Source organism: Hyposmocoma kahamanoa, unplaced genomic scaffold, assembly GCF_003589595.1.
Source record: "Hyposmocoma kahamanoa isolate Upper Pololo Valley unplaced genomic scaffold, ASM358959v1 99879, whole genome shotgun sequence".
Classification (NCBI taxonomy): Eukaryota; Metazoa; Arthropoda; class Insecta; order Lepidoptera; family Cosmopterigidae; genus Hyposmocoma; species Hyposmocoma kahamanoa.
In genome coordinates this window covers 6,857,720-6,874,049 of record NW_020656077.1, presented here as the reverse complement: position 1 = coordinate 6,874,049, position 16,330 = coordinate 6,857,720, and the positions used below count along the sequence as shown (strand labels likewise).

The 16,330-nt window shown below is 36.7% G+C and overlaps 1 protein-coding gene across 3 annotated transcripts in view; it reads right to left on the bottom strand.

Annotated features, from left to right (window-relative positions):
* Positions 1 to 16,330, bottom strand: part of LOC113239366 (atrial natriuretic peptide receptor 1) — a 212,339-nt gene that overhangs the window by 86,910 nt on the left and 109,099 nt on the right. For all 3 annotated transcript variants that reach the window (XM_026476345.1, XM_026476344.1, XM_026476346.1), the window contains 2 exons: positions 8,292 to 8,490; positions 4,296 to 4,387 (listed from right to left, as the gene is read on the bottom strand). In XM_026476345.1, the coding sequence (XP_026332130.1) occupies positions 4,296 to 4,387; positions 8,292 to 8,490 (291 nt within the window). The remainder of the gene's footprint in view (positions 1 to 4,295; positions 4,388 to 8,291; positions 8,491 to 16,330) is intronic.

Genomic DNA, 16,330 nt, shown 5'->3' with positions numbered 1-16,330 from the left:
ATTTTATTTAATCTTTAGTAAATATTACAAAATTACATATAATGACTGTCCTCAAAAGGTCGTCGAATTATATGTATTTTTTTTTTCAACAACAAGTATCATTAAAATCGGTTACCGAAAAGTACGCGAAACCGGATTCATCGCCTAGTTTGCCACCCTTAGGGGTGGAATAGTTTCTACAAATTTAAATAAGACTAATACTCAGGTACCCTCGTTCCAACAAAAAATTAACCATCAAAACCGATTCACAAATCGAATTGATAACCTCCTCCTTTCATTTTGAAGTCGGTTAAAAAAAGTAATAATTACGTAAAGGTAGTAAATATGTTTGAAAATATTGTTTAATAGTTTTTATTAAATTGCTTTGCTTACAAAATGACTATATGAAATGGCGCCTGATATATGACCCGAAATTTCCTTCTGTCTAATGTTAAATAAATGGAATATAAGTTTGAATCTTTTGTGTGCGTACCCGTCTTGAAGTCTGTCTGTGTTTTCATAGCTCCCAAAATAATATACTGTTTTTTTTTATAATACTAAGTGACGGGAGAAACAAGTCGTGCCCTTGGTGGTAAGCGACACGCCTATCTATGACAATTACAGTGCCACTCAGTACTTAAAATCGCAAAGATCTTAAGACAAGTCCCATATGCCCGTAATTTCATCAAAATCCCTTACTCTTCTCAACCTGAACGCTGTAATCTTCACATGCTCACTTCAAAAATCTTTGCAATGTGTTTGTATTCTTTTCCATAGTCTGTCTAGAATTGAATTTTTAAATTTTGTTTTTGATCTATTCACATTACATAATATACATATACAACATTAAAACCTATTTACAATCACAATTTACTCCTACAGCTATAATTATTCATACTCGCACTTACATATCAAATAGATTAATTTAGATGCACTATTTACACTTTACTATACATATTATTATTTATTGTCAATGTTTAACGCATAGTCGTTATATTTTTGTTTTCAAATAACTTAATCCCTCTCGTTGGCTCTGACTGAAAACCAGCGCCTTAGGAAACTTGTGCATATCGACTGTGAACCGGCAACCGGTACTTTCTCAATTTTCTAAAGATTTCGCTTTTTCATATAATTTTATGTTACTTGGAAATTATATTTAAAAACTACATATTTTTATGTAATAAACCAGATGCTATATAAACTATAGTTATTTAGCCTCCGTGGTTGAACGGTTACCATGTTTGACTGCCACGCAGACATCTCGGGTTCGATTCCCGGGCCGGGAGAAATATTTATATGGCCTACATTTATTTCTCTCGTGAGTTTGGGTGTAATGTGTGGTTATCTGTATGTGTGTATGTCTATGGCACCCGCGACACAGGGTTTTCCCTAGTGCGGGGCTATGTTAGCGTTAAAAATATATAAATGACGCAAACAAGGTTTTTCTTCATCCTGTAAAGTTGTCAAAATTGAGATAGTACCGGTTCTCTGTTCACAGTCGATATGCTGAGTCAGCGCCATTTCACTGCCTTGACAATAATGTTATGTTTTTTCTTATACAGGGTGTAAATTTGAGATGGGGCAGCAAGGCCAGCTACCTTAATCGTTGTAGTTACAGGAAAATGGTTCTAGAAGACTATCCATGAATTTTGAAGATATTTTGATTGGCATTCACAAATTTTGAAAAAATGGTATAGTCAGCAAGATAAAAGGCAATTTTTACAAAACTTTTTTTATGCCATTCGATCCGGTCTCTGGTAAGGATCAATAGACTCTATGGGACCAACTGAGGTAAGAGTTCTCTAAATGTCCGAAATCGCAAAAAACTTTTTACCATACATTTTGTAGGGACCTATTTAGTAATCTGTTATTCTAGGTAGTTAAGGTAACTAACAATAAGGAAACTAACAAATTGACAATGTATTATGTATTTCAAAATAAAAACAACAACGAAAAGCAAAATAACATAATAAGTCTGTGATAGTAAGTGCTCGAATTGATTGACGGATGCATCGATTCGCTCTCTGCCGCAAAGAACAAGTAGCGGTATTGAAAATTGCTGCGAGTGCGTCTTTCAATTCTTGAACACTGTTGTATTTTTTTTATAAGGCGTCAGATCAGGACTACGCGGTGGTCAATGAGAATTTTATAAATTATTTTGAGTATCACTGTTCGCTTGTACACTCAAGTGTTTGAACTCGGATGTCAGTTTTGAGGTTGCGAGGAGCGGGTGAGAAGGTTAATAGTGTTGCCAGTGTTTTATATGTGACGAGAAAAATACTTAAAATAAATGTTATTATTTAATAAATGTAATAAATAAATATAGAGGGAACTAAAATGATACATAACGGCGCGGCCACTATGGAAACCCAATAACATAACAATAACCTTACTATAACTCAGTTGTCAACCGATTTCTTTTCATTTTTCTTCACAACACCCGAATCGAAAGTCAAACTGTCGTATTCGAAACCGAACCGAAATGACGTCACACCCGTACGATTACTCGAACTTCTCGACCGGCAAAGGCTACAAACTTTATTCCGAATAATATTATCGAATGAAAGTTACCGAACGTCCTATTGTTTACAAAGCAAGAATGTAATATGGAAATCTCTTATTATTTTAAATAAAGTCTGTAAAAAAAGGTGGTTCTCTCTTCTGTGAGATAAGGTTACGCAGATCCAGCAAAGTGAAAACCCCAAATTGTCGTTTGTTCAGAAGATTTTTATTTTCACCTTGTATGTCGCCAATACAATTTCATGCGGAAGGTCCGGGCAGTTGTTCCCAGAAGGGACTCGGATCCTGGAAACAGTTCCAGGTTCCGAGGTTTTTTCCGTTCGAGGGTTTCTCACCCTATATACATACGGGCAGGGCATACGAATGTCAGAAGATCCGGGTAGCAGTTCCCAAGAAGGGACTCTACTCCTGGTTGCCTTACTGAGCTCTCTGTATTCTCAGATTTCTCTTCCCATTAACTTTTTTTTTTATGAATGATAATTTGCAGTTGGCCGCTGATGGCCTTTACTGCGCCACCGGAGAAAAATGGTCGAGCTGAAGGCTCATAACCCTTAAAATAAACTTAAAGCTAAGTAGTGGGCCTGAGGGCGCCCAAGTGGGCACGGATACTGGAGACTTCCGCCAGAAGGGCGTGCTGTTGGAGAGAAACTACCACTGTACGTGCTAAAATGAGGGGCTCTACGACCTTGCCGACGAGGACGGTTGGTGCGTGCGGGACGGGACTGACTAGCGATTTGGTTGGCCTTCAAAGTGGCGAGAGTGATAGGGTCGTCAGGGTCGTTGAGGACTTCCCTTGGCCGACGGGTCCTACGTACGCGGGGGGTTGTTCCCTGAGGGGGTCGTAAGAGGATGCAGTTACCACGAGGGGGTTGGGGTGGTGAGGAGCAGAGTCGAAGTATTTCCTCGATGCCTGTTTCATGAATTGGGCTATTGTGGGGAGCCGTAAATCTATATGGAGGTTAGCGTTGCGCAGGTACCACGGGGCACCCGTCGCGTTGCGCATGAATCTATTTTGGAGAGTCTGCAGGCGGTGTATTAGCGTGATCCCATTAACAAAATAGCGTTCGAGTAGTCACCATTCGAGGGAAAATCTTAACACCGCGATTCAGAAATAACGCCAAATGGGTCAATGCCATCTAACGGATTCTTAGAGAACTAAGAGTGAACAATCTGGTTTAAGGCCGTCTATTACATTAAGTAGGTTTGTTACAAGTCTAGATTGTGTTCAATTTTATCAATTTATTATAATGCAAGACTAATGCATTCCATTTTAATTGCATATTAATTGCATCCGAATCGAAAGTTTAAATCGGAACGTTCTGAATAGTTCGGAAATCGCCCTTCGATTCGAGAACGATATCCTATCGAATGATTCGGTTAAAATATCGAAGGGTTCTGAATCGGAGTCCAGATGATGCTTGCAGAGGAACTATCGTATTTGGACGCATTAAATTATCGTGTCGTCATTAAAATATCGTGTTCGGTCTCGACGAGTATGTTAGCGTACCTACAGGTGGTTATCTTATTGATGTTTTGGAGTGCAATGTTTTTAACGGAGTTTTTTGTAATTTTAATTTTCAGTATTTTCTAACTTCATATTGAAAAGAAGCGCAAATACATCCCACCAAAATTTTGAAAGCTATAATAGGAAATAATGATTAGCTCAGTAGAGCTAGAACGACAGCGCGAAACCTCCATGCAAGAACAGCAGTTTCTCGCGCAAGTCGCGCCCGTTTGTGCTAGATCTACAGTTTCCATTTCTACAGCGCTCGGAAAATAATCAAGTGTGCACTAACCTCGAATTTACTCGTGTTTGGGTTCATATCCAGCAAAGAATATGATGCGACGCGATCGCCATTTGCGTCGATTACAACTTCGCCGGTGATTCCTGGAAGGGAAATTGCTTTTATTGATGAAGTTTGTAACGTAGTAAATTAATAATATTTTATTTATTTTATTTAGGATGTATTCGGAAGAGTCCCGTGTCCAACAGTGGAACGTATACCTTAGAGTTATCGAACGAGGAATGCGCGCGAGCCATTTTTTTTATAGGCGACAACTGGTTCGGTTCCTCGCCCCCTTTGCGGGGTATCAGGCAAGCCGCTGTCCCGCTACCGCTTGGACGACGGCTCACTCCAAAATCTATCTTGAAGAGAGACGCACGCGCATTTTCTCGTAATAGCGATTTCCGCAAAGTTAATATTTTTTTCGTAATTTAAAGTATTTAAATCGTTTGTGTTTTTAAACCCACTTGTTTGGGTCCGAGGTTCCGGTACCTTACTACCGTTCTCCTCGTCGGCTGGCCTGAGCCCAGAGAGCGACATCGTGCCCCGGACATCTATCCGGCGGACACTCACAACCCGCACCCCCGGACTTCATTTCGGCGGACGGATCCGTTCCTGTCCCGGTTACTTCAACCCCGGACGTTACTTCGGCGGAACAGCCAGGGGAGTACCAGCTGCAGGTCGTAGGAAGGCAAAAGTTCAGTGAATAACCGTTGGGTTTTAAAATAACGAACCGCGCCCAAATAAATTTTTGTTTACAAGGGTATTCCTTCTTTTATTTAGTTACCCCGTAACAAGTTCCATGTACATCAATCACATGTTACCATTTCTTATGAATAAATCATAACCTAGCATATACTTGAGAATAGTAAGCCCAAGAGCCTTAACATTTACTTATAGAGCTTTAACTAGATGCATAGTCGTCGATAAACTGTAAAGCATGAAACACACAGAGAACGGGTGCGTGTCGGGCGCGTGTAGGGTTGGGTGCACGGCGGGTGTGATCCCGTGTATTTAGCAACGAACAGATCGGGCTCCACCGCACTCCCGACCCGACATGCGCTTGACGCGCTTTCACGCTTAAAGCATTCATCACTCTAACTACGCCAACACCCAAGAGTAGATAAAAGTGTTTTTTTCGCATTCCCAAATAACAAGCACTTCTTTAATCTCTTAACGTTGGTAATCTACGATAATCCAAACTAATATTACTAATTATAATTCTGCTTCGAGGCAGAAATGGTAAGGTGGCAGTGCTTCCCTGGACGAACTCTTTCACAAGGAGCTCTACTGTTATTAAAACTGTCTGTCAAGTTTTCATGCCTCAACCGCTGACCCAATTTCGTAGGCTTTTGTTATAGAGATAGATGGGATCTAGGAGAATGGACATAGGTTATTTTTTTGTCACGAAAATAAATCTTGAAGTGAAATAGGGGATAACGGTTTCTACGTAGAACCCAATCATGTCTCAGGTAAGAAGGAATACTTATTCTACGACTTCCACCAGCTAGTTAGTAAATAATATACCAAAAGAAAAGATGGGAATACGTTTAGGCGGAACTCGCTACATTATAAAAATGCGTTAATGACTACGGGAGTAAAAGGATCTTAAAGGAATGTTAGGAAGAAAAATAATTACCCATTTTTCTTCCTTATAAATTTTATTGACACACTAACAAGAGACGAAATATTCAATATTGAAAATAATAATAATAATTATAATAATAACGCACACATCTCAACATAGCCCCGCACTAGGGAAACCCTGTCTCGCGGGTGCCATGGACACACAGAGAACCACAAATTACACCCAAACTCACGAGAGAAATAAATGTAGGTCATACAAATATTTCTCCCGGCCCGGGAATCGAACCTGGGACCTCTGCGTGGCAGTCCGGCATGGTAACCGTTCGACCACAGAGGCAGTCAATAATATTCATAAATCAATAATATCCCAGAGAGATTGTAACATCCTCCACACCATGGCGCCAGAAACCAATTGCCATAGGTAGTCATAACTAAAAGATACATTTCTAACTACTTAATTATCCACTTAAACAATAATGCTAAAAATCACACTTTTCTGGCTCTTTCACCAGACGACCCGGACGTGACCACTGGTAATGTTTGAGTTTAACGTTAACTCTTCTGATGGTCTTGCATTGCTCCCTTTTATGAACGCGGATACATCTGCACAGGGCAGCTCGAGGCTGTACAAAGATCGCAAAGCTCGAAGGCGTTCACCAGTTGCGGTCTTTACTATAGTAACGCTGTTGTGACCGTTAACACCGTCCAACACTTCTATTACCAATGCGAGTCCGGGACATAATCGATATTCGCCAGAATTTGACCTTTAAAGCAATATAGATAAACGGACATGCTTGTCTAGGACGCACATTTGATTTCCGTCAAATCGTAAGGGGGAATTACATTGTTTTTCGTCCGGATGACGTCTTAACAAACTATTGGTGGCCTGGTAAAAATACGCAAACGATTTTACGTTTCGCCAAGGTCACGCGTCTCATAAATATGATGTAAATTATTAATTCTTCGTTTGTGGCAAACTTCCTAAAAGTTAGTACACTACTTTGCTTGCAAATTGAGGATGTAAGCGGCGGAGGCGCTAAAGCCGGGCCATTAGAGTTTGGCTTCCCTATGTTTTTAAAGCAAGTTAAAAAAGGGGTTCGTAAGATCGATACAACCTCATATGGCTTTGGTTGATTTCGCATAACAGTCAAAGTGTCGAATGAATCACTTTGGAGGAAATATATAGTAAAATTGAAGATATAAACTGATTTGTATATGGTGTGAAACACGATTCTTAAAAATTTTCATAGTAAAAAAAACACAAACTAACCTTTATACTTTTTACACCTGATAGATAGGACGATAAGGTCAACGAAGTAGCATACACACCTAAATAATGCCTATTGACTCTCGCCTTGAAAAGGTCGAAGTTATAACCTCGAAATTTTATAAGAAAACCGCGGTACTCAATAGGCACTTACATAACACCAATAATTTTTTTTTTATATCAACTGAACTAGATAAGGACACGATATACATTTTGGCATTAAATTCGTTTGTAAAAAAAATTAATTCCGAGAAGTCAGTGTTCCTTCCGCTCGACCCGCGCAATATCACTGATTCAATACGGGAAAAATTAGAATTCGAGCTAAGTTAGTACCGACTCTTAAATCATACGATTACTAGCTTATTCATTTTTGTTCATGAAATACTGGCTTGTTTGCAGGTCGTTAAACTTTGACTCAGACAGAACACCCAGTCTAGACGAATAAAGATTTCTTCGTCCATCGAATTTATTATTTTCACTATATAGCACAATATCTCGTTGATTATTATACTAACTAGAATAAATACTTTCACGTAGTCTATCCTACTATACTAATTTTCATAATGTTATTTGTTTAACATACAAAACTTCACCGCCTATTTCATCCCTTTTAAGATTTATTTTTGCAACAAAAGTAGCCTATGTCCTTCTCCTAAGTCCCATCTATGTACAGACAGAATTACTTTCGCATTTATAATTTAGGATTGAACCATGTTAGGCCGTGTTCTCATTATTCGTGACTACAGATAGTTGTGCAGTTTAAAGTGTCGTGGCTTGGATACTTAAATGAAGTTGTTCACACATAAATCAACACTATTAACTTTTTTTTTTGACGTTATGACGACAGATTGTCGTGACAATGGGAACAACTAGACATGACACTCGTTCAACGATAAGATCAACGTCCACGACATAGCACGACAGATAGTCGTGATATGGGAACGGGCTAGACGAGACTGTCGTCCAACGATAAATAAAACGTTTAAGATAAATTTTGTAAAAGATAATAAATAACAGTATGTTTTTTTTATATTTGTACACCAAAATCATTATGTTCCTATCTGAGAAGTGTGTCAACATGGAAACATTTATAATATTACTTTAGTTGTTTTATTATTATATATTTATTAGTTTAGACCATAAAAATAAATTACCTTGAAAAGTTCTGTTCCACATATTGCTGATAAGCCGTGCCCCGGCCAGCGTGAAGCCAGGTTCTTCCACGTGTTGTAGGGTATCATTGAGTGCGAGTGCATACAGCACCACTGCATCGTAGAATGCAGCTACAAACGTAGACACCACCTCTCCTTTGCCAAATGTATAGTTGTATTTGCTTTCTGCCAATTCCTTTACCTGTAATTTAGAATTTATAAGTTTTGCTAAATTCTAGTTGGCAAATCTGCCTTCCTTGTCACAACCTGCAAATAAAAATTGCCACTGAGGGTAAAAAAAATAACAATTGCCACGGAAATTAGGTAGTGAATACTAGTTCGAGAATGACAGATTTGCATTTTAGAAACTGTCGAGATGTTGATATCTAAACATTGACTTACAATTATATGGACGTCGGGTCCGCGCTAAAAAGTGTCCGCGCTTGTAAGGCGCTAAAATCGTATACAGAGCGCCAAACTCCGCTTTAGTCTTCATTTGTTCGACTGACAGCGCGATACTGCGATGACATTACAATTTAAATTTTGAATAGGTTGACTTGGGACATTTTTTTCGTGGTTTTTGTATTAGACCCGTCGTCCATTTATTTGTAAGTCAATGTATCTAAAGTTCTTTTTTCATTCCAAAAATGTCAATTGACTGAATTGAATAAGACAAAAAACCACTTTCAGGGGTTGTAGATCTAGTTTCGCTGATTACATAATTATTAATAACACAATTTCATTATAAATGTAGATTATGTTAGTATGATTCGTAGGAGAGCACCTTGTGAAAGAGTTCATCCGGGGATGTACTGCCATCTTACCTATTTCTGCCGCCAAGCAAGGCCAAGGTGCTGGTGAAATTACAAGCACATGGAACTTGTCAATTTATGTCTCAGGGTGACGGGCGCAGTGGTAGTGCCCACAAGATTTTTACGATTTTAAGCTCTGAATGGCACTGCAACTGTTATGGATAGCCGAGTCGCCACCAGGCGCACGACTTGAGGAGACACCACACTTGTCCACACGGTATTGACGGTCAGAAAAAAAATTTCCATACTGTAAAATTGATTTTTTTCCAGCACTTTACCCTTCAAAACCGGAACGCAGTAATGTGGGCGTTAATGCTTGGCGGCAAAAGTAGTTAAGGTGTCAGTACTTCCCTAAACAAAACATTGACAAGAAGCTCTCTATTGCTACTATATTCTTTCTCTATATTTGTCGCTACAAGGATGTAAGGTGCTGGTAAATTACAGGCACTTGGGACACGTTACAGGCTCTAAACTGTCATGGACAGGCGTGTAGGTTTCCACCAGGTGCAGGATTTGTTCGTCCCGTCAGTTAATATGTATTATTTAAAAAAAATCGTCTTATCACACGCGCAATTTATCCATCGGAGTCACTCCAGTGATATTTCAATTTTAGGTTTACCTAACCTATCGTTGTAACACTGTACAAATAAATAATATACTCCTGGACAAACAATTCGAACTACCAGAAAGTTTGGTGGGCTGGCAACACAGCGGTTAAGTTGTAAACTTAAGTGTTCCGTAATTTTATTTTAAATTTAATTGTTTTTATCGTGTTATTCTTGTAAAACCCCATTTCATTGCTGAATAATATCATTACAAAATATACTTATACAGTTTTTAAGTGCATACATAGTGATTTGATCAGGTTGAGTAATTAAACAAAGTGACGTTGAAAACAGTCAGGTTAACCGGCCTAATACTTTTCAAAAAGTGTCTTATGTGAAATAATATCAGTGTTTGCAAATCACATTTATCAATTAAGTTCATTGTTACACAACTGCAACAGTAATTATCGAGGTTAAAGGTAATTTGAGCATTTTCTAGTCACTTTGGAAAGATAGCCGTTACGAATGTGTTTTTAAAAATTCTGTGCTATTTCGTAAGTATTTCCATAATTATTAATATAAATAGGTAGTTAAACTTATAATATAACTGAAGAGTGGTTATTTTGTCTAATATTTAGTCTTTGTACGGATAAATTGTAAGTAACATAACCTCACTATTTAGTAATCGCTCGATCAGCTGTCTTTCTTGCTAACGTTCTTTCAAATTGTTTTCATTTTCTTTTTCAAAAGCATACACAATGTTTACACGCAAAGCTGCTGCGGAACGTCAATTGGAGGATAAACTCCAACACGCTTTATTAGAACTCAAAACAGCAAAGGCACTGAATGAGCAATTGCTAACAGAAAGAAACGATAGTGAAAAGGAAATATTGGACATTTTAGATAGGAATAGGCAATTAAAAAGTGATATGGCTGAATTGCTTATACAAATTACGGAGGTACAGTACCAAAGAGACCAGCTACAGATTGTGGTAGATGGATTCGACCAAAGCAGCAGCGCATTCGAAGAAGCCCTTGCACGCATTTCTTCATTAGAATGTGACCTACGAGACGCATACAATCAAATAACTATAATGGAACAAGCAAGGGACGAACAACAGTCAACACAGTCGCAGTCCCTATTTGATGAGCTGATCAGCAGTGCTCCCACAATGGTCTGTGCTGTACCACCCTCCTGTTCAGAACCAATCACCACTGATCTGACTTGTGAAAGTAACTCATTTAATTCAACAGCTTTAGCTTTAAATTGTAGTAAAAAAAAATTAAAAAAGTATGTCAAAATTAATAAATACATATCCAGTACAAATAAATTAATAAAGAAAAATGCAGCATTTTGTAAAAATGTATCATTAAGAAAAGAACGTCAGAGTTTGTTGAATGAATTGAGTGATTGTACACAAAATCTTGAGAAAAATAGGCTTAGCTATGAATGTGACACACAGCGCCTCCAGGCAGAATTACATAGTGTAACAAATTCATTAAAATTAATAACACAGAAATATGAAACTGCGCAACAGGAGATTAAGGAGCACACACATGCTATGGATAATTTATTAGATTTGTGTAGATATAATAATGACAGATTTGACTCTTTAACAAATAATCAAGTTTGCAATTGCAAAGAAATAAAACCACAATCCTCCCTGTCTGTGTGTGTCACTAATCCCTCCTCATTGTTGTTGCAGGAATCTAGTTTAGAATCAAAAAATACCTCTTTGTCAATAACTAGATCAAATGAAATTCAAAATAATATAGTTATGTATAGTGATGAAATGGGTAAAAACATAGGTTTGCAACTTAACCACCTAGGATTAAAATTAACAAATATTTGCATGCCAGGTGCAACATACTGTAAAATATTAGATAGTATTTTGTCAACTAAGTTTGACAAAGACACTACATTAATAATTTTAATTGGCAGAAGAGGAAAATGTAACAAAAAAGATTTAATACAATATTTTTCACAATTAAATAATTTAATTAATATAAAAGAAATTATTTTGTTAGCTTTTCCCTTCAGCAATTGCCTCACAACAAGTGAAAATAATTTGAGGCATAACTTAAATAGGACATTACACAGCTTGACATTTCATTATAGTAAATTTCATTTTATGGATACTAATAATTTTATTAGTAAATATTTTTATTTGACTAAAGATAGGTATTATCTTACTAGTTATTTTAGGAGACAGATAGCAGAGATGCTATCATATTATATTAATAATTCAGCCAAATCATTGGCTACCAGACCGGCTGCTTCTATTGAGCAGTCCGTTGACATAGGTCAGTTTACTGACAATAATAATTCTGTTGAAATTAATTCAATTTCTAATTATTTAAATTAATTAATAAGACAACGGAGAGATACTCTTGCAACACATTGACAGTAAGAAACCAACCTAAAACACACAGAAATAAAATAAATTTTATATTAAACCTGGTGCACCAAAATATTCAAGGCATGAAAGGCAAAGAGCTAGAAATAGAATTATTTATTAACTGTAACAATATTGATATTCTTTGTATTACTGAACACCACTTTCTATCACAACATCAGTTCATGTTTAGCTTCAACAATCACCAGGTGGCTAGTTCGTTCAGCAGAGAAAAAGCTATTCACGGCGGCTCTTTAATTCTTATTAAAAATAATTTAAAATTTAAAGAACGTAAAGATATTGTGAGCCTATCTATTGAGCGGACTATAGAGATATCCTGCATAGAGCTTGAACGGCTTGTTATATTAAGCGTGTACAGACCCCCTCATTCATCTTACGAACTATTTGAAAAAAGATTAGATGAAGTTTTAGCCAAATTAAATAATATAAATAAATATATTGCTGTTTGTGGTGACTTCAATGTTAACTTATTAGAAGATTCCAGTGCTAGCAGTAGGCTCATATCATTTTTCCAATGTTATAACCTTGTGAATCTTTTTTTGGTGCCTACTAGAATAACTTCTACTACTGCCACTTGTTTAGACAACATTTATACCAACGCCGTACCTAGTAATAAATCTATTATAAATAAATTAACTTCAGATCACTGCGGTCAATTGGCCACTTTTAATATAACTGTTGACAAAATGCCGAAAAAGGATATCACATGTGTTCCGATAAATAATGGTCGACTTAAAGCTTATAGAAATAACGTAATGCTTAAACTAACTGACATTCCGTACGTTAACGATCCCAATAAATTGTATAATTCAGTTTTCAACATAGTGAAAAGTGAACGTGATAATGTTTTTAAGTCCAAAATCATAACTATTAATAATTCATTGAAATTTAGTGAATGGGCGACTGTGGGAATTCACAAAAGTAGACAAAGGCTGTATGATCTTTACGATGAAAGAACTTATAACACTAGTAACAGTTTTAATGATTTTGTTAGGAAATATTCGAAAATGTTTAAACGTGTTTGTGTGGCAGCCAAAGCAATGTTTATTAATAATAAAATAAAAAGCAGCGCGAATGTAGTAAAAACGACTTGGAATATTATAAATAGCGAAACTGGAAGGGTCAAACCTCGTAACTTAGATTTTCAACTAAGATTTAATGACAAAATTGTAAACACAGACGCAGAAGTTGCTAAAATATTTGAAAATTTTTTTACCAACATTCCAATTTTGACTACTAATTCGTTAAATTCATCTCCCACGGCCGCTGCATCCTTACTAAAAGAAAATAATGCAGTTAGTATCACTAATTTAAGGTTCCGTCATGTATTTCCAAACGATATTGTTAAGGCCTTTAAGTCTATAAATATAAAAAATACTGCTGATCTTGATGGTCTTTCAGTCAGAGTAATTAGTTCTATAGTTGATTGTATTGCGCCTTACTTAGCCTGTGTCTTTAATAAATGTGTTGATGATGGTGTCTTTCCTGACCTCATGAAGCAAAGTAAAGTTATTCCACTTTTCAAATCTGGTAGTATTTCTGACCCCACCAATTTCAGACCTATATCAATACTACCAACTCTCAGTAAAATATTTGAAAAAATTATTCTAAATCAGATGTGTGCACATTTTTATAGTAATAATTTAATGTCTCCTAAACAATTTGGTTTCACTCGGGGTCGCTCTACAACCGATGCTGGTGTAGAGTTGATTAATCATATATTTGATGCATGGGAAGTCTCACATGATGCTATTGGTGTATTCTGTGACCTTTCCAAGGCTTTTGATTGTGTGCACCATGATACACTGGTCAGGAAACTTCGCCATTATGGTGTGGCGGGACGTGATCTCGACCTTCTTAAATCGTATTTGCGTGGTAGGGTACAGAGGGTCGATGTTAACGGTACGAGATCGTCAGGGTCTGTAATTAGCATGGGTGTCCCTCAAGGTTCAATTCTAGGCCCATTTTTGTTTTTAGTTTATATTAATGATTTACCTAGCCTTATGGAGGGTATAAAACATGAGATAGTATTGTTTGCTGATGATACTTCCTTATTATTTAAAGTTAAAAGGCACCAATGTTCCTATGACGATGTGAACAATGCTATATCTAAAGTAGTTGATTGGTTTGCTGTTAATAACCTACTTCTTAATGAGAAAAAAACAAATTGTGTGAAATTTACATTACCCAATGTTAGAGAGACGGTTACAAACATTGTAGTTAGAAACGAAAAACTGAATCTTGTGGATACAGTTGTATTTCTAGGTATAACGTTAGATGCTAAATTGCAATGGGGTCCCCATATAAGTAAGTTGTCAAAACGGCTCAGCTCTGCAGTGTACGCGATTAAAAAAATAAGGAAACTTTCAGACGTCGAAACCGCTAGATTGGTTTACTTCAGCTACTTTCACAGTCTAATGACATACGGCATTTTGCTTTGGGGTAATGCCGCCGATATCAATAGAATCTTTGTCCTGCAGAAACGTGCAGTTAGGGCAATTTACAATCTGGGCCCCAAAGTATCTTTGAGAGATAAGTTTAAGGAAATTAACATTCTTACACTAGCCTCACAATACATTTATGAAAATATAATTTATGTTAAAAGGAATAGTAATTTCTTTATGAAAAATAGTGACAGACATAACATTAATACGAGGAATAAAAATAAACTAGCTTTTCTTGATAGTCGTCTTCACAAAGTCAAACAATCATTTAAGGGGCAATGTATACGCTTCTATAACAAGATTCCGGTTGATATACAAAATTTGCCTTTCACGAGGTTTAAAACTATAGTGAAACAAAAACTTTATACTAAAGGTTATTATACAACTTCTGCGTACTTGGATGACAAAAATCCGTGGTAGTAACCCGTTTAGCTCATGGAGGTAGTCTCAATCTGATGTTTCAAATAAAAAAATATTGTAAATGTTATTTACAAAGAGCAACCCCTAGAGTTTCTTGCTCATTCTTCTCAGGGGAATCTGCCTTACGAATGAGCGGTAGAGTTTAACCATTGTGACGATTTCAAGTGTAATAATGCTTACCTATGAAATAAAGATTATTTTGATTTGATTTGATTTGATTTGACCTTGCGTTTTAATAATAAAAAATGTTTGTTTTTTATCAAAAACTATTGCGCTATTTTGAAAGTGGTATACTATACGTATTTTCAATTAGTCCTGGTTGAAAATTGAAATTTGTAACACCAGGGATTTTTTTCTTTCATAACAACCATATTCTGGAATTTCCGTCTGGATTTTCCGGGAGCGTAGTTATCAAAATTTTAGTAATGACTAAATCCATGATGGTAAAATAATATTAAAACAAGCTGTACCGGTCAAAAAGGTGACTGATAAAAGGGACATTTCACCCTGAAAACTCTGTTCTGCCCCCGCCGTCACGCGTTGCTTTACGTAGCGTTACGTTCAAGAAAAATATGACATGAGTCTAAATTTAAGTGCAATTCTCTCGTCAATTTTTGATTACAGAAAAAGTAAAATGCACAAATATAATAAAAAAATATACATACGTTGTGCAAAGGGTAATAAATAGTACGTAAATAAAAATGGACGTAAATTAATTTTGCTACTCCGCGAACCCAGTGAAGGTTAAATCGTGCAAAATAGCTGCGCTTGTGTTGAATATTTTTTCATGCCGTTGATTATTCCACTCTCCGCATGAAATAAATAACACAAGCGCAACTATAGTCACAAACTATCACCAGAAATATACCCGACACGTGTTTCGCCTCTCCACGAGGCATCCTCAGGGGCTGTTGACTGCTCGACTCTCGGCCGAAGAGACAAACTCTTGGGCCGAGTGTCGAGCACTTGCGCTTGTGTTATTTATTTTATTAATTTTATGCGGAGGGAGGGTGTGATAATTAACGGCATGAAAAAATATTCAACACAAGCGCAGCTATTTTGCACGATTTAACCTTCTCTGGGTTCGCGGAGTAGCAAATTAATTTACTTCCATTTTTATTTACATGGACTTCCGCAAAGTAACGCCTGAATCTATTAATTAAATAGTACGTACGCAATAATGAAACAAAGAAACATTTTAGTGCATACAAAATCTCTAAATCAATGCATGCACATTATCCCATTAAAAAAATATACAATTAAATTTTTATTGAATTGATATTCAATTATTTTTTGTGAAATTACTCCACTAGTTTTTTATAATTAATAATACAAAGATCGAACACTCAGAAAAAAATCCTTCGATCCGGTCGGATTCGAACCGACGTCTTCTTGCATACCGTG